Consider the following 18,306-nt stretch of genomic DNA (forward strand, 5'->3'; position numbering starts at 1 on the left):
GTTGCTGGAATCCGTGGGTTGCTCCTTTTTGCCCTACGGACCAAACGGACAGGAAAAGCGCCCCCCACCGCCCCGCGAGGAAAGAGAAGCGTCCTGTCTTCAGACAACGGCGGTGACAGTCTAGACCTTTTCCCTCTTTATGTCTACGGTCCTCCTGCAGCAAGTAGACGAGAAGGCCGGAAGCCGGTTCTGGCTCTGACCCGGAAGCAGTCCACGGGGCTCGGCAGCCGAGTGTGGCTGTGCGGAGAATGGCTGCGGCGTTCAAGAAGGCGGCCAAGGCCGGGCAGCGCCAGCACCGCGAGCGAGCCCAGGTGGGGCATCGGGGCTGGCTGGGGCCGCGGCCCGGGTTGGGGTGGGGGGCATGGGCAGAGGCACCCCCGGCTGCCCGCACGTCCCTGTTTCCCCATCCAAGTGAAGGGGGCAATGTGGTGGGCAGGGATGCCGGGTGGCCCGGATGTGGCTGACTACAACTCCCAGAATCCCCAGCTGCAGTGGCTCTTGCTGGGGGATTCTGGGAGTCGAAGTCAACAACATCTGGGAATTCCTCTTGGAGAGATCCGGAGGCTCCCTACGGCGGAGAGCGGCTACCCCCGCCCAGTGGCCGCTGATGGGGGCCCCGCGGGGCAGGGAACCCTCCTCAGGTGCTCCCTGTGGCACATGGTCTTCGGAACTGCCCTGCCCCTTTGGGAACACTCTGAGGCACCCTTTGAAGTGGCGACGACTTGCCCATATCTAGCGTGGGGCGGGGGGAGCGTCTGTCCCTGTTAGAGCACCCGCAAACACACACACACCGCCTCCCCCCCCCCCGCATCTCTTTCGTAGCTGTTGCTGGGGTCTCCCTTGCTCTTTGGGGAAGTCGGGAACCCCCTTCTTACTCCTTTTGTTGCTTAAGCAGCTTTGAAAACGGTTTTGTTGAAAAGCAGTGTATGCAGCAGCAGCTGACGGGAAGCCATGTTGCACACCCACGTTAGCGCACGGATTGGGCCTGTTTCCTGCTCTGGCTCAAGCTTCCATGGGAGGGTGGACCTTACGGCACCGGAAGCCAGTTGGGCACAGCACCAATTCGCTAGCCTCTGAGCAGTCATCTCTTTGAAAGTTTGTATATTAAAAAGTTTGTTTTGCAACCAAAAGTATTGGTTGCAAAACAAGACAATCGATGCACATGAACAGGTGAATGTTCATGCTGCTCCCCGCACATGCGAAAAGTGGGCACGCTGTCTAACGTGGGGCTGGGGGCAGAAGAAACAGCTTCCAAATTACTAAATCAATCTGTTGTTGATATTGCCAAGGTACAGGAAAGGTAGGCTTGGTCTGAGCGGGTGGAACACTCAGTCCTGGTTCCTCCTCTCAGGTATGCTTGTATGTACTCTGGAAGACTGCTCTGTGTTAGAAAAACAGGCAATAACATACTTAATTGGCTACCTTTTGTTCACGAGAAGCTGTTTTAGGATGGAGGTTGGGGGCTGTTGCCATTTTCTAGAAGAATATACAATTTGCCCCAAAGTATTAGCAACTCAGTTTCAATGGGTTAATGTAAAACAGGTCCTTGAAACTGTGTTTTTTGTATAAAAGGCTTATTATATAAAGAATGCTATATGAGCACATAACCTTTAAAAAGCCTTCGGCCTATTTCCACCCCTTTCATTCCTGGATTCCCCTATATGTCTTTCTTCCCACTCAGCCTGCTTTCCGGAAGCACCTCGGGTTCCTCGAGAAGAAGAAGGACTACAAGCTCCGTGCCGAGTGAGTTGTTCGCCCTCTCCTTCGCCTCCCCATGCTGCTTGCCAGGACCAGTAGTTACCTGCTGCAGCAGGTTCCATCATTTGAAGTTGTCGGCTTGTGTAATGGGGAGACCAAGTGTGTTTCCTACAAGTCTTGCATCTTCCTGAGAGAGAGAGAGAGAGAGAATGATACAATAAGCAATTGGGGACAGTCCAGTGTGGTGTAGTGGTTAGTGCTGGACTAGGACCGGGGAGACCCGAGTTCAAATCCCCATTCAGCCTTGAAACTAGCTGGGTGACTCTGGGCCAGTCACTCTCTATCAGCCTAACCTACTTCACAGGGTTGTTGTTGTGAGGAGAAATTTAAGTATGTAGTACACTGCTCTGGGCTCCTTGGAGGAAGAGCGGGATATAAAATGTAGTTAATAACAACAACAACAACAACAACAACAACAACAACAACAATATAATAGCCAGAATTGAAAGCAGCAACACCCAGAAGGACAACTGTGTCAGTCTGCTGTAGCAAAAACAGCCAAGAATCTTGTGATGCTTTAAAAACATGAGTGCTTATTTTGTGGGCAAAAGCTTGCTCAGTTTGACAGATGCAGAGTTGGAAGCTGCCCGACCCACTGCCACCCCCCACCCCCCAAGAAGACATGCTATTCCTTGGAGGCTGCTCCTAGCCTTTTCCAGTGCTGAGACATAGGAACAGCCTGAGCATTGGGGTGGATTCCCTTTGCCTCCTTCAGCGTAGCTATTGATGTTCATGAGTCCCATTAATATTGCCCTGTCCTCCTGGCACTCCAGAGTGTGTGGTTTGTGGCACTGGCTGTCCACTGTTTCTGGTGTTGGGTGAAAAAGAGTGAGCAGCTCCTGCGTGTTCACTTCTCAAACCCAGCTGTGGAGGAAGCTGTCTGTTTGGAAAGACTGTGTTCACGCTGTGCTGTTGCTTTCAGTGACTACCACAAGAAGCAGAATGCCCTCCGGGCACTTCGCAGGAAGGCCCAAGAGAAGAACCCCGATGAATTCTACTACCGAATGACCCGTGTGCAGCTGCAGGTGAGGGCCTGCCTCTGTGTAGGCTTACATGGGTGGGGCTAGGTTGATACACACACATCTGGCTCAGTAGCCTGACATGCCTGGGAGAGGAGCAGTCTTTGAAGGAGAGCTGTCTGTTTGTGTGTGTCTTGGGAAGTGGGTGCTTGTGGAGTAACTGCAGTTGGATTCATTCATCCTTGGTGGGCGTAGCTGCTCTCACTTGGACTTGTCAGTCTCGATGATTCATTTCACTTGAGAGCTGGCAGTTCCATCCCTGCTGTTGGCATCTTGGGAATATTCCGGTTGTCGTTAATAGCTAGAGTTCTCACCCAAGGGCAGAAGCGGCTACTGGGCTTTTGCCACTGGCTTGCCTGTGTTGTTTTCATTTACTTCCTTTCTTCCAAATTGCTCAGGGTGATGTCAATGGTTCTTCCCCTTCTCCTGCACCTCTTATCCTTGCAAAGCAAGGTGAAGGAATGGCTTAAGCTGACGAAGTGAGCTTAACCTACAAGGACCCAGTTTGGATGGTCCCACACAATTAAGATGCGGCGATGCTGAGATTATGCCCGTTGTGGCATTTTCATGGATTTACCATGGTCGAAACTGCCACTCCGTGCAGCCCAAATACTCATACAGAGCAGCTGTTTGGACGAATGCAGTGAAGGGATGCTTAGTGGGTTGGGGCATCCATGAAAGGTGTCATGAGACAAGAAGTGTGAGCCCTGGAAGAGGTTCCCCTCAGGGGATGAAGCCGCTCTGGGAAGAGCAGAAGGTTTCAAGTTCCCTCCCTGGCAGCATCTCCAAGACAGGGCTGAGAGAGAGACTCCTGCCTGCAACCTTGGAGAAGCCATTGCTAGTCTGTGAAGACAATACTGAGCTAGATGGATCAATGGTCTGATTCAGTATATGGCAGCTTCCTGTGCTCCTATGACAGACACGCTCTCCCCCGCTTTTAATCACGCAGGCTGGGGAAGTCTAATTGGAACCAGCCCATTAGTTGCTTTCTGTCCTGTTTTCCTTCCATGATGCCACTCAAGGCAGCATCCTTGGGGCTCCCAAGAGGTGTCCCATCCAGGCATTGGCCAGGCCCAGACCAACTGAGCTTCAGCCCAGTACTTCCTTGGGCCTTCTAGACCAGGGGTACACAGCTCAGGTGCCCTGGTAGGCTGGAGCCAACCATGACTTGGTGTGCTGGGGCCACGGTCAGTTTTTAGCACACGATTACATTGAAATTAATCAAAATAATTACTCATTAAAAGCAGTTACTGAAAATGTACATGTGTCAAAGAGTTTGAAGTAAACATGGAGACTTCACTTCCCTCCCCGGAGGTGCTCTGCACTTCATTGTCCCTACAGGCTTGAAAATGAAGGGGCTTCTCTTCATTGCTCTTGTCAAAGAGGATATGAGCACACCTCAGTTAATTCTCCTACATTTTGCTGGAGCTTTCTCCCTGGCCCTAAGCCAGGGCTCCAACTGCTACTCCACGCTGGCTCTGGTTGTGTTGGGTGTTGGACTGGAGCCCCAGCACCACCTGTCTCGGGGCTCAATGAGTGTGTTCCCTTCCTGGCAGGATGGTGTTCATGTGATTAAGCATCAGGAAGAAGAATCCACACCGGAGCAGCAGAAGCTGATGAAGACGCAGGATCTGAAATACATTGAAATGAAGCGAGTAGCTGAAGCCAAGGTCAGTACGTGCCCTCTTGGTCTCTCTAGGATTTCCACTCTCACTGGATGGCTACACTGGTGCTTCCTTGGCTCTTGGTGGGAAGGAGAAGCTTCGGCTTCCTGGGAGAAGAGTGGCTGGGAAGTCAGACCGTGTAGATGGCGGCTCGTGAGGAAGCTTCTTTGGAAATGCTTCATGCATTTCCTGGGAGTGAGGAGGAGACCTGAGAGGTTTTCCAGACTATAAGGAGGCAGGGAACTGAGATCAAGGGGTGACCACGGGTGGAGAGGAGGTCAGAGGCCATGGTGGGTATGGCAAAAACCCTGTGGCTCAACTTCCAGAAAATAAAGTGGTGCTGATCAGCCCTACGCTTTCTCCCACCCCCTAGCCCTCTGCCACTTCCTCTGGGGTGTCAGGAATTTATCCAGCTAGGGTGATGGGCTCTTGAGATGTGCCCAGTGAAGCTGCCAGTGGAGTGATGTCTCGCTCATCTCTCTGTTGAAGTGTGTTTGCTCACATTAACTGCCCAAGAGGCTGGGAAACTCATCCAGGGTAAAGCAAATGGCCCTTCAGTGTGTGGTTTGGCTCACTTGCCTGAGCTATTTGCCCCTGCCTTCCGCAGGGTTCCTGCTCTTCTGGATTGGGTAGGGAGATCCAGCAAAGAGCTGGGGCTGGATGGCTGTTGCTTTGGCTCGGAGGCTGATGGCCCTAGATGGCCGTTGGACCCCTCCCCATGTGTGACCGTTGCCGGAAGAAGCCAGAAGAGGACTTGAATCCTTTCTGTCTCTCAGAAAATCGAAAAGCTGAAGTCGGAGCTCCATCTGCTGGAAGCTGAAGGGAAGCAGCCCAACACGCACACTTTCTTCTTTGACACAAAGGAGGAAGGTAAAGGTTTTTGCTGGTTGTACTGGCAGGATAGGAGGGAGGTGTGTGTCTGTTTGCATTTGTGGGTGCCTCTGCCCCTGCTCCCCTCCCCTGATTTTATTTTATCTTGAGGAAAGTGCTTTACCTCCCCTGACTGTGTGGGGTTATCCTGCCCTGCACTGGAGAGTTTTTGCTGAGTGGTGGTGAAGAAGAAAAGTAGATGAGGAGAGCCAAGAGTGCTGGCTGCTTTGTGTCTTGGGCCATTGGTCAACTCTTTGCTCAAGCAACAAACGGTTCTTGGGTTCCTGAGTTGGTTTTCCTTTTCCAGTGCAAAAGTTTGACATTGCCACCCACCTGAATACGGCCCCTGAGCTGGTGAGCCGAGTCTACAACCGGCCTTCCCTTGAAACTCTGCAGACGGCAACCATCCAGGGGACCACGGCTCCTGCCCATTTAGAGGTCTGTACAGTGGCTGCATTTCAAGGGCTGCTGAGGTCTTCAAAAGGAACGGTCTAATTTTGTTTTGCATTTAAGGCAAGGAATAACAGCATTCTTATCACGAGAACCAGGGATGTGGCGGTCTCTGCTCAGGCGCTGGAGTGACCATTTGTATAGCAGTGAAAGGATCCGGATAGCAGCCTGTCTGCTTCTTTTCACAGGAAGCCTCCTTTGACTTGGAGTGGCTTGCTTCTCAGGAAGCCTGCATAGGATTGTGACTTTGACCCTTAATCTGGGGAAACTGTGTGTGTGTGTGTGTGTGTGTTTGAACATTAAGGCTGGAAGGGACCGTGTAGACCTTCTAATCCAACCCACCCACCCACCCCACCCCCACCATGCAGGAAGCTACTCCAGCAGTGTTCCCTCTAAGGCGTGCGCACTTGTGCATGCTCACAAGTTTTTTTTAATGTCCGCTCAGTCAATTTGGGATCCTGCTCAAGTTGAATCAGGAAGGCCCCACTCTGAATGCACATGGTGCACACACACTGCCTTGATACTGCCGCCCAGAGCAAAACTCATTCCGCACACAGATGAAAAGAATTAGAGAGAACACTGTACTCCAGTATCGCTGACAGATGCCCGCCCAGCCCCTGTATGGAAAACTCCAGTAAAGGAGAGCCCATCATTGCATGAGGCAGATGGTTCCACTGTTGAACAGCTGTTACAGTTAGGAAGCTCCTGATGTCTAGCCTAAATCTGTTTGCCTGACACTTCAGCCATTCCCCTTGGGAGCAACAACCACCCCCACCCCCACCCCCCGTGTCTCAGCCCTGATTCTTGAAGGTGGCTGCTATGGCTAGCTAATGCTGCAGTCTTGGGGCTGATCAGAAACTTGAAGCTGGTCAGAGCTTGGAGTCCACGGACGCCAACGCAACTCTCCAGTGCGTTGGAATGAGGTCCTTCTGCCTGCTGCTGCTCTCCTCTCGTGATCAGCCTGCATTCAGCGGCCCTGCAGCAGGAGGCGAGGTGGGAAGCCCCATGGCTGAGCAGCAGCCATCACTTTGCACAAACCAAGGCTTGACTGGAGGTGTTGAGTGGCAGAGGAAGCTGTCAGGGTGTCCAGGACTGCTGAGGTGGAGGCAGATGTGCAAGATTGGAGATAAGCTCCCCGCCCTCTCGCAGGCTTCGTGCTGAAGTCTCTGGGCTAGTTCAGACTGGTAGGGTTTCTCCTCCTCTTCCATGAGACTTGAGTCATCTTCTCCAGGCGGGACAAGTCAGGATCCATCCTTTTTCGATAGTGCCTAATTAGCTCACACCTGCTGCGACCCAGCCAGGCTTGGCGCAGCTCAGTTGGGCTGGGACTGGTGGCCTGGGGCCAGTGGGAAGAGGCTGCCTTTCCCTGGGACTGGCATCTGGCCAGGGCCCAGCGCACTCTCTCCGCCGGCTGGATAAGACCCCCGCCTCGTGCTTTCAGGTTCGCCCCGCCTCGGTTTGCATCCTTTGTGGAGGTCCCCGCATGTCTGTGGCGATCAATAATTGGTGGCCGATGGGGGGTTGCTCCAAGCCCCCTGGGAGTTGTGGCAGCTGCAGGGTGTCCCTTGTGAGCCCGGCTGCCGGAGGAAGCTACAAATTGCTTTGTGTGGCAGGGCTTAGATGCTAGGGGCTTCAGGGGTCCAGAGCAGTGTTCCCTCTAACAGGGATTCCCAGATGTGGTTCACTACAACTCCCACCATCCCTAGCTGCAGTGGCCTTTGGCTGGGGATTATGGGAGTTGTAGTCGTCAACATCTGGGAATTCCTGTTAGAGGGAACACTGAACCAGAGTGAGGCAAGTTGGGAAACCATATTCACCATGGCGAAGCAGCTGGAAGCGGCCCTGGGCAGGGAGAGACCAGTGCAGGAATGACTGTACCTGCAGTGTTTCCTTGAGGACTAGTGTCTCTCTTGTTTGCTACTAACACCCTGTTTCTGTTCTGTCTCTAGAAATTAGCCCAGCAGAGGAAAAGTCAGTACCACTTGCTGAGGCAGCGCATCGAGCGCGAGCGGAAGATGTTTGTCATTGCCCAGAAGCTCCAGACCCGGAAGGATCTCTTGGTGAGGGGCTCTTCTGAGGCACCCTCCTGGGTGTTCGACTCACAGCTGAGGTGGGGCCGTCTGCCTCCTCTGGGCCCAGAAGGTTGTGCCTTGGCTGAGTGCTCCGCAGCGTGCCGAGCTGGTTCTCATGCCTGTGAAGCGATTTCAAGGGAAGGCGAGAAGCTGCCTTCCTGGATGTTGAAACGGGGGCTCCTTCTGCCTCCAGAAAGGGACAGTCTCTTGCTTGTCTTGGGCTGGGGGAACTGGCTAGATCCACAAATAATCAACTAGGCACAGAAGCCCAGGGTGGACTCCTTGCTGGCTCCAAAGAGCCCCCTGAGCAGGCGAGGATGTTTTTGGAAAGGTGTGTTGCTCTAAGGAGGCTCACTTTCTCCTCTCCTTTCAGGACAAAACTCAGAAAGTGAAGCTGAAGAAAGAAACTGCCAGCCAGCCAGCTATTTACAAATTCCAGTTCCGGCGGAAGCGTTGACTGCTCTGCCCCGCCGGAGGCCTGGGAGGAACCACTGCCCACCCAGATGGCTTTCCTCAAAGGAGAGATGGCATTGTGCAAGTTTTCTGTTTATTGCCCACCTTGTAGTCTTTCAGCATCAACACTGCCCTATAAATACTTATTTTTCAAATCGAGCAGGAGCCATTCTGCTTGTTTGTGTTGGGGTGCCTGGGGCCTCACCAACCTTCTCTTCAGAGCAGCAGAGAAATGTCACTTTGGCCACACGGCTGCTTGCTCTTTTCCCTAGAGCAGGCGAAGAGCCCCGAGTGCGGGGCAAGCAACTGGAGTTGAGCCGCACAGCAAGGCTGCGGCCAGGGGTGGGTTAACCTTTTTGCCGCCCATAAAAGCCCAAAAGGCTTTTGCTGCCCTTTTACCTTAAAAAAAAAAGTAAATTAGAAAGCGCTGCTGTGTGGTGGGGGCGAGGAGAAACTTCCCTCTTTGCCTGATGGCAGCGGCTGCAGCCGGGGGTGGTGGTGGTGGTGGTGGTGAGGAGAAAGCCCCCCCCGCATGTTTTTTTTTTTTAAATGCTGCTGTGTAGTGGCAGCAGGAGCTGCAGGGAGGGGCAGTTCCCCTTGAGCAAAGTATTTAACTTCACTCAGGGAGGGAGGGTGGGATGGGGCGTGGCGGCGGTTGCAGGGAGAGTCGGGGTGGGGCAAGGGGGGGAGTTCCCCCTTTCACTGTGATGGGGGGGTGGCGATCTCCTCCCAGCTCCCCTCCCTCCTCCCAAGTGACTGAAAGGGTCTGTCGCCTCTCTGCTAACAGCCACCTGGAGGAAAGGGGAATGCTCCCCCCCTCACCCCCCCTAAATACTTTGGTAAAGGGGAACTCTCCCTTCCCCACAGCTACTGCCACTGCCACGCAGTAGTGTGTGTGTTTTTAAAATGCAAAGGGCGGGGGCTTTCTCCTCCCCCGCTCGCTGCAGCTGCCACCCCCAGAGAGGGGCAGCAAAATTTGCCATGCTTCAGATTTCACCACTGTCGGCAAATGGCTCCCCTGCCTCTCTTTTACTTTGCCACTGGCTGCGGCTGTGCTGTAGGGGGAAGTTGACCCACTGGTCTGCTCGCTGGTCACTGGCTGTGGTTTGGTTTGGAACTTGTGTTAAGAGGGGAAAGGAAGAAAGCGGCATCTCCGAAATGAGCCGGAGAAAGGGAGAAGCTAGGAGTGAGGCAGCTCCTCCCTACAGCTAGAGAGCGCCTCTTACGGGGACTCTTCTTGGCCCCTAACCCCGAGGAGGAGGTCTGCAATCACTGGTGGCCTCGTCGCTGGACACGCGGTGAAGGGGAACAAGCTCTCTCGGCAGCAGTCATAAGAACAGCCCTGCTGGATCAGGCCCCCCAAGGAGGCCCATCTAGTCCAGCATCCTGTTTCGCACAGTGGCCCACCAGATGTCTCTGGGGAACCCACAGGCGAGAGCTAAGGGCCTGCCCTCTCTCCTGCTGATACTCCCCTGCAACTGCTACTCAGAGGCATCCTGCCTTTGAGGCTGGAGGTGGAGTCTCTTTGCCCGAGTGCAGCCCAGGCTGGCCAGTCTGGTTCCAAAAAGGGCAGCTGGCTCCTCCCCTCAAGGAGGGAGATCGCAGCATTGGGTTGCCATAGGGGGCGTGGGGGTCTCAGCCCTCCTGGCTCTGGCCCTGCACTGGCAGCCAGTGCCCAGTAGGTGCCGCTGCTGCTCCGTGCTGCGCTACTTCCAAGCCTGTGTTCTGGGGTTGCCTCTTCGGTGTCTCCAGAGTGGTCCATGAACAGCCTGCCCTAAAAGGCTGGGGGTGGGGCACCCCAGAGGAAGATCTGCTGCCTTCCCTTCCCTGGGACCCATTGGCACCTGCCTCTCCTGTCCTGTCAGCAGGCTGGCTATTTGTCAGGTAGAGCTGCAGAGTTAACTGTGCCTCCTTTGACCCCCCCCCCCCGCATATTAGGGTGAGTCGCTCCAACCTTGGTCTCTGATAAGAGGAACAGGGTGGGGGGGCCTTCACATCTGGGTAGTTTTGCTGGGTTAACCCCTGAAGGGATGTTGGCAAAGGGATGGACTCTCTTGAAATCATTTCTTCCCAGTCAGCTCTACAGTGTCCTCTTTGAGGTGGCCAGAGCTGTACCCAGTATTCCAGATGTGGTCACAAAAGGCACTAGTTAATGGCAGTTTTGCTTTTCACCCCTTTCCTAGTGATCCCAAAGTTTTTCATTGAGCAAGACATTTCCAGGTTACTCCCCTGAGTGTAGATGAGACAGTGAGATTCTCTCCCCGCTCCACCCCCCCCCCCGCATTGCTCTACACTTTCTTGCAACAATCTTGTCACCCCTTTACCTAATCTGGAGAAGTTCTTTGTGGTCTATTTTGGTTTTCACCACCCTGGAAAACTGATCACAGGTTGATGTGTTCTGCAGACTTGGCCACCTGGCTGCTTCCCTCTAACTCCAGATCTTTAAAAAACACAGATTGCAATAGAGACGCTTCTTCTTTCTTCCCTCTGTTGTGAAAATTGCCCAGCACAGATGAGGCTGCCTTATGCCAAGTCAGAGCATTGGATCATTTAGGGCAAGATTCTCTTGACGCTGAGTGGCAACAGCTCTGGCTTCGAGAGGGTTCTTAAGCAGCACTACCTGCCTCGAGGTGAAACGCTGGCTTGCTGCAGCCTGAACTAATTGGACTACGAAGGGCAGGATATAAATACCAATAAATATGTCTCTCCGGATCTGATGGGTGCTAAAAGCTGGCAGGGCAGGCTGGGGCCTCATGAGCTGGGGTGGTGCTGTATTTTCCTTGCTCTGTTGCTGCACTCCCCAGCTCAGGAGCTGCTCCCTTCCTGTTCTCCGGGCTTGGGGCTGCTCTCTTGACACTCCTGGCCTCCTCCAGGCCTTTCCTGCTGCCACTCCTGCTCAGGAAAGTGTCCAGGGTGGGAACCAGGGTGCAGGGGATCTTTCCCTCACCCTGCCCCCACCCACAAAGGCTGTGCAGTCCTGAGGGGAGCTGCCATATGCAGCTGCCGTGCGGTAGGACTTGTTTGGATTTCCCAATCCTGCAGAGTGTGGAGTGGGAGGAATGGGGTGGGGTCTCTGAGCCCCCAGCTCCTGCTTGGGGATATCTGTGGGGGAGATAAGCAGCTGGGGATAATTATAGCAACAAGGACTGAACAGGCAGGTTCCCGAGCCACCTCCCTGCTCCCTGGTGGTGCAGCTGAATCCCACAGCAGGTAGACTCGGGTGACTCAGCGTGCAGCAGCTCAGAGTCCCTGCAGCTCAGAGCTCCTCCAGCGGGGGGGGGGGGTTCTGCAGCCGCCCCCGCGTTGCCGCGAGCAGCCCCTGTTGCTGCTCTGCTATTGCCTTCCTGCTGTGAACCCGCAAGGCTGGCGCTTTTGGGGCAGGCAGGCCAAGTTGGAAGCCAGGCTGTTGCTCTTTGAAGGCAGCCTACCTTCTTGGGGGCTGGTGAGGATCAGTCTGTTCTCAGGGCTTTGGGGAAAGGAAGCTCTGCAGACAGGCAGGCACTTCATTCCCAGAATCATTTCCAAGCAGACCAACTGGCCAGGAGCACGGGTCCCAGAAGAGCAGCAGTGGGATCCACCCCATCCCCAACCTGCTCTTCTCTCAACTGTCCCCTGCCCCCTCCCAAAAGGGCAAGCCCACCTGCCAGGTGCCGTTAGGCAAAGAGCAGCCCAGGGGTGGTTTGTTGCTGGCTCTCTCTGCAGGAAACTCTCTTGCTTAGACGCTGAGCAGACTCTGTCCCAAGAACAGCCCTGCCGCCCAGTCAGGCCCAAGCGGAGGCTCTCTGGCCCAGCTTCCAAGGCCCCCCGCCTGGGCCCTCCTCTGGAAGGCTACTACTGAGTCAGGGTGCTGTCCAGGCCGACCACGCCCTCCTTTCTAGCCCAAGCAGGTTGTTGCAGTGATCTGGACCCCCCAGAGCCTTGGGATGGGGCCGTCGATAAACGCAAGACAATAAGTAAGTAGCCATCTGGAGGAGGCTGTGCAGGCAGCACCTACACCAACAATACGTTCATTCCAAGCGCCCCGGCTTGGCAAGGCCTTGCCCAATCTCTCCAGCAGGGTCCCTTGAGCTGGTGCCAGGCCGCGCCTGCCTGGGTGCTCCCCGGGCCCCCTCTGCGAACCAGGCCACCGGCGCGGTCGGGTGGCCTTCATGCCCCTCTCAGCGGCGTTCTCGCCCTTTGCAAGCGCTGGGCGGCAGCCGAAGCCAGTCATGGGGCGGGGAGCGGGGCGAGCTGGACGCGTGCAAGCCGAAGGCTGCCCTCCGTCCCGCAGATGGCCAGCCAGGTCACGGGAGCCGCCCCGTTGCTCAACCCCGGCCACACCCGCCGCGGGCAGGCATTGTCACTAACTGCGGCCGGCCGGCCGGCCGGCCAGTGAGTCGCCGCCGTTGTTCGAGCTGCAGCCGCTGAGGTCTGTTTGGGCTGCCTCATCAGCATCAGGGAACTGTGTCCCTGCGAGGTTTGATACAATTTAATTAACCTAATTAAAAGCTCTGATTGCAGAGATGATTGGGGAAGAGCCAGCAGCAACTGCATATTTATAATGAGCTGGAAGGTGTGGGACTCGCGCCAAGCGAGAGGCATCTCTAATGAGCTGCGGCTGTCGCTGCCGTCCAAGCGCGCCGCCTTTGGAGCGCAGCGCCGGCGCTGCTAGTCTCTGGCGGCCAGGAAGGGCCGGCTCGGTCCCTCTCGCGGCCCGGATCATGAAGGGGGAGGAGGGGGAGCCCCTTTCCTTCCCGGCTAGCAGGGAGGGGGCCGGCAGGCGTGGCTCTCCCGCCCCAGCCAACCCCCTCCTCCGCGCAGGCAGGCAGGCAGCAAGCGAGCCTCCCTCACGTGTGCAGAGCGAGACGAGCGTGCAGCTCCCCAGGAGGAGAACGACGCCGCCGCTGTGCTGCTCCCGCCGACCTCAGCCGCCCCGGGCCCCGCGTGCGCGCAGCTGGGCCGGCCCTCGAAGACCCGGCCCCAGTTCAGAAGCCTGCAGGCAGGAGGAGGCAGCCCCGCTCCGGCTCTCGCCAGAGCCCAGCGGTGGCCCCCCTCGGGAGGAGTGCGCGGGAACCTCCCAGCTGCGCCGCCGACGCCCGCGGTCCAGCCTTGTGGCAGGGAGCGGGCCCTCCTGGACTGGCTGCCTTGCAGAAAGGAACAGGCCGGGCGCCGGCAAAGCCCCGCAGCGAAAGCAGCTGGGAGCCTCCCTCTGCAGGGCACTCGAGTCGGAATCGGAAGCCTTTGGGTCGCTCTTCCGGGCATAGCAGGCTGCAGTCCCGTATCTGAGCTGCCGCAGCCCGTCCGCACGAGCAGCCAGTGGGGGGCCAAACCCGGCGCAGCGCAGCTCCGCCCCATGGCGCCTGTTTCTCCCGCCCGGGAAAGCTGCGCTGTCTGCAGGCTTAGCCCGCACAGCTCTACCTGCTGGATGGCCAGCCTGCACGGGGCCGGGCAGGATGGGAGAAACGGGCCCAGTGTCGGGAAACAGAGGCAGCTGTGCCTTGCTGGGAGCGCCCTGCTCCCCGCCCGGACGAGCTGCTGCCGCTGAGCAGAGACGGGCAGGAGGTGGAGGGCTGGGCTGGGCTGGGGCTGTGTGGGTGGCTTGCCAGGCCCCCACTAGCCCCTGAGGCTCGTGCTCCGAGCCTTTCTTGGTCCCTCTTTGCAGCAGCAGCAGCAGCAGGGAGGCACCAAGGGAGCCTGCTGGGACTGGACACGTGCCTGTCCTTTAGTGACACCCCTCCCTCCTCCAAGGTGGCCACAGTCCACCCTGTCCGGGGGCGGCGAAAGCGGCTGTTCCGGAGTCACATATTTGGAGTGCGCTGGCCGTTGCCGGAGCAAATAAATGTCCCGGGATGCAGACAATAATGTTTTTATGAGGGGCTCCATCGGAGGCTCAAGAGCCCTTTGTGGGGCCTGGCTGGCACACGTGCCTTTGCCTTTCTGTCCGAAGAGGGGCCAAGCCCCCTGGGAAGAAAAGCCTCACTGAGCGTGCCCACACTGGGCGCTTTGTTCACGGGGGCTGGGGGCCTGGGCAGAATGCGACTTGCAGGCCTCCCGGCCGAGAGATCATGTTGCCTTCTTATCTGCCGTCCACCTACGGAAGCCTTTGGCTGCTGACCTCTCACAACAAGCCTTTATTCTTTGGTGTCCTGCTGAGCCCCTCTCCCCCCCCCCGGTTCAGAGGGGGGCCCCTTGTCTTGGCTGAGTGAAGTGGCCCCGATCCGTGTCCCAGCCCACGCCTGCGGCGGCTGCACAAAGCCTGCATAGGCATTCTGGCCACTCCCCAGGAGGCCCCACCGGGACCGGGACCGGGACCAGAATGGGCCCTGGCGTTGTGTGGACTGCCAAGGCACGCCACAGGTTGGCAGCGGCACCTGCACCAGGCCTTGAGGAGGGGAGCGGGAGGGGTGGCCCCTCAGAGGGCTGGAGGGCTGAGGCCGCCTTGGCTGTCCCTGCATGGGAGGCACGCTCTGCCCGGCAGCCCGCGGCGATGCAGAAATGACGTCCGGGGAGGCTGGAGGGCGGCTGCACGTCGGCTGCTTTGGGGGCCTCCCAGGCACACCCTTTGCCCTTCAGGACCCCCTCCTGGCTGGCCCGCCCCGCCCCGCCGCCCCCCTGTAAGAAGCACATCTGGCTCAGGTGCCGGAGGAGGCGGACTCGGGAGGGGCGGAAGGGGTGGCGCCCTCCCTGGGCTCCTCCAAAGGGCTCAGCGCGGCCCCGTCTGCGGCTCTCCTCCTCAGGACTTCCCCGACAGCCTCAACTCTCTGGGCTGTAACTGAGCAGATGGGGTCAAAGAACCCGCCCCCCCCGCTTCACTCCTCCCTCTCTTCTTCATTATCTATCTCCCTCACTCTGAGGGGGCGCTGGCCGGGGAGAGGGGCGGACACGGGCCCCCTCTCCCCTAGCTACACCCCTGGCCAGCCCCACGCCTCACCAGCCCTGCGGCCAGGACATCCCCGCCCGCTCCAGGCCACTGAGCAAGCTGGAAGATGCCTCTCCTCCAAGGTCAGGGCTGCGGCCAGGAGCCATCGTGCCGCCACCACAGAGGGAGCTGGGAGCTGGACCAGCCTGCCTTTTGCTGGGGAAAAGGAGCATCACTTTGGGGCAGGGAGTGACTCTTGCCCCGGGTTGGACACAAGCCTGCAGGAGCAGCTGTGCCGGCAGCTCCCAGACGGAGCTCACGTCCCCAAAGAGCCTGTGAGGGATGAGCCGAGGTTACTGCCTCCCTCGGCCCCTTGGAAACAGCGCTGAGTTGGAGGTGTGGCCCGCGCGGGACTCTGCTTCTCCAGAGGGGTGGAGCAAGGTGGTCCACGTCTTCTTGGCCCTTTTGCTAAGCTCTGCTGCTTGGCCTCCGTCCCGGCCTTTGCTGGGGGGAGGCCTCACCAAGGAGCAGCCCCCATTTTCAATGCCCCGCCTGCCTGAGCCAGGCAACATGGGAAGTTATGCTAAAAGAAGAATGCTCCTGAGCATGTGCAGATTCCTCCTTCCTCTGAGTAGAACACCACCACCTTCCGACCACATGCATGTCCGGGGGTCAGCAAGGGCTCCCAGGACAAAGGCTGTGCTTGTAGGTCATCTTGAGCCCAGACAGCTCTCATGTCAGATGTGAGAACAGGAGCGCTTTGTACGAATGAAACGTGTGTGTGTGGGGGGGGGAGCACCCAAGGAGGCCCAGCTGCCTCTCCTTCCCAGAGCTCCGTTTGCTCCTTTCGCTCCCACCCCCGCGTTAATTAGAGCTGCCCTGCCTGCAGGCTGGTGAACTGTGTGGCTCTACCTGATGAATGGCCAGCCTGTAGCCAGGGTGCGGGGTGGGAGAGAGAGAGAGGAGCAAATGGAACTCCAGGAAGGAGGCAGCTGTGCCTCTGTGTGTGTGCGCACACACACACACACACACACACACACACACACACCCTGGCTTGTTCGGATATGCGTGAGAAGCTGCTTCTAAGGCTTGCACTCCTCCACAGACGCTGTGAAGTAAAAAGAAGAGAGTGCCTCTGAGCACGTGCCAAATGAGCCTCCAGAAGGGCTTCCGGGCCAGGCGATGCACTTTCCACGCAGGCCCGAGCCCAGCAGCCCCTCTCATGGGAACTCCTAAGCACGAGACCTGCCTTTTGGAGAAGGCTGCCTTGCGAGGCGCCCTTGCTCTGCGTTGGCAGGGAGGAGAGAGGGACCCCGTTGGGGCGGTGTGGCTGCTGCTCAGCCCAGGCCCTGCCAAGGTGACCAGCAGCAGCCAGCCAGGAGGAGCGGGGTGTGTGGGGCGGGGGGATTGCTGGCTGCCACCACATGGCATTCGAAAGGGCAGCTGGCATTTGCCCAGCCCGAGCTTGGCACAGGAGCCGCTTTGTCCCCAAGTCCCCAGCCGGCAAATGCCACCCATCTGGCCAGCCCCGTGCTGCTGCTGCTGCTGCTGCGTGGGACGGAGAGAGGCCCCTCGTCCCCTGGGAGCGCAGGGCGGGCGGCTGCTGGGCAGCTGGGTGTGCAGCAGGCGGTGGCTGAATGCGCTCCGTGTTCCAGCCGCATTCCAGGACAGGGAGCTGGACTCTCAGGCGGAGGCCGAGAAGGCAGGAGCGGAAGCTGCAGCCAGCCCGTCCCTGCAGCCCTGTGCCAAGCACCGGCCCGGCTGTCGTCAGGAGGGAGCCGTGACGCAGGCGGGGGCTGGCTGCTGGCGTGTGGCAAAAGCCCTTCACCGCCCTGGCCAAAGGGCCAATCCCGGGCGGGGCGGGGGGGGGGACACCTCCCAGACTCTGGCCACACAGCCAGCTGCCTCTCAACCATGTGCAGGCGGAGGGCTCAGATCGGACCTGGAGTTCCAGGTCGGCTGGGCAGCTGTGCCCAGGCCATCGAGCTGGGCCTCTGACCACTTCCCGAGGCACAGGATGTTGCCCTTCCAAACAGCTTGGCACCCTGGGAGGGAGAGATGTGGTGCTGGGACAACAGAGATGCACACCCTCCTCGCATCCAGCAGGAAATGGAGGGGCTCATCCTAAGGAGCGGTGGGGTGGGGGTGGGGGGCTGCCAAAGGAAGCACAACTGCCTCTGCTTCCCAGAGCTCTGTTACTTTGCTGCTCTCCCCTCTGCCCCACACACTGCCTGCAGGCTGGCTATTTGTCAGGTAGAGCTGTGCGGTTAACTGCACAGCTCTCTACCTGACGAATGGGCATCCTGGAGCTCTTATTAATACTGGGTTGGGATGGGGGAGAGAGGAGCACATGAAGCTCCAGGCAGCAGAGGCTGCTGGGCCTCCTTTGCCCCTGCTCTGGCTCCTTCGGACCAGCCACTCCTGCGCTAGTGGCAAAGCACACTCTTTATGCACAGAAGGCCCCAGAGTCAATCCACGTCTCCTGCTAAAAAGCGGGAGGAGAAAAAGAATGCTTGAGACCCTGGAGAGCAGCTGCCATTCAGAGTCCATAATACTGAGCTCAAGGGGTCAAGCAAGACAGAGGCACTCTCTGTGGGAGGCCAAGACTTAGGAAGTGGTTTAGAGCTGGACGGGGTCACACTCCCCTGGAAAGAGCAGGTTCGTAGGCTGGGACCCAAACCTCTCCCTGATTTCTCAGGTTGAGGTTATGGCCAGGGGGGCTTTTTATCAGCTTTGGCTGCTTCACCAGCTACATCCATTTCTGGAGCTGAACTAGCTTAAAACAGTGGTGCATCTGCTGGTACCATCCAGACTTGACTATTGAGAGCCCCTGGTGGCGCAGTGGTAAAACTGCTGCCCTGTAACCAGAAGGTTACAAGTTTGATCCTGACCAGGGGCTCAAGGTTGACTCAGCCTTCCGAGGTCGGTAAAATGAGTACCCAGAATGTTGGGGGGCAATATGCTAAATCATTGTAAACCGCTTAGAGAGCTCCGGCTATAGAGCGGTATATAAATGTAAGTGCTATTGCTATTGCTATTGCTATTGCAATGCGGTAGTTTAGAAACTGCAGTTCATACAGAATGAAGCAGCCAGGTTGGTCTCTGGGGTTGCCCGAAGAGATCACACCCATTTTAAAAGAACTACACTGGCTGCCAGTAAGTTTCCGGGCGAAATACAAAGT

General features: G+C 57.5%; 1 protein-coding gene across 1 annotated transcript; it reads left to right on the forward strand.

Annotated features, from left to right (window-relative positions):
- Positions 1 to 100: 100 nt before the first annotated feature.
- UTP11 (UTP11 small subunit processome component) lies at positions 101 to 8,445 on the forward strand. The gene is made up of 8 exons (XM_053268317.1): positions 101 to 311; positions 1,682 to 1,743; positions 2,681 to 2,783; positions 4,334 to 4,447; positions 5,218 to 5,311; positions 5,619 to 5,749; positions 7,711 to 7,821; positions 8,207 to 8,445. Exons 1-8 carry the CDS (start codon positions 249 to 251, stop codon positions 8,288 to 8,290), a joined length of 762 nt encoding a protein of 253 aa, XP_053124292.1. The 5' UTR covers positions 101 to 248; the 3' UTR covers positions 8,291 to 8,445.
- Positions 8,446 to 18,306: the final 9,861 nt, after the last annotated feature.

The sequence above is a fragment of the Hemicordylus capensis genome, chromosome 7, assembly GCF_027244095.1.
Source record: "Hemicordylus capensis ecotype Gifberg chromosome 7, rHemCap1.1.pri, whole genome shotgun sequence".
Lineage (NCBI taxonomy): Eukaryota > Metazoa > Chordata > Lepidosauria > Squamata > Cordylidae > Hemicordylus > Hemicordylus capensis.

Bases quoted from the DNA above. Each gene is read 5' to 3' on its own strand.
- UTP11 (XM_053268317.1), top strand. From the start codon at position 249: ATGGCTGCGGCGTTCAAGAAGGCGGCCAAGGCCGGGCAGCGCCAGCAC. The intron at 5,312-5,618 runs GTAAAGGTTTTT...TTCCTTTTCCAG, and splicing joins CTTTGACACAAAGGAGGAAG to TGCAAAAGTTTGACATTGCC. The intron at 5,750-7,710 runs GTCTGTACAGTG...TTCTGTCTCTAG, and splicing joins CGGCTCCTGCCCATTTAGAG to AAATTAGCCCAGCAGAGGAA.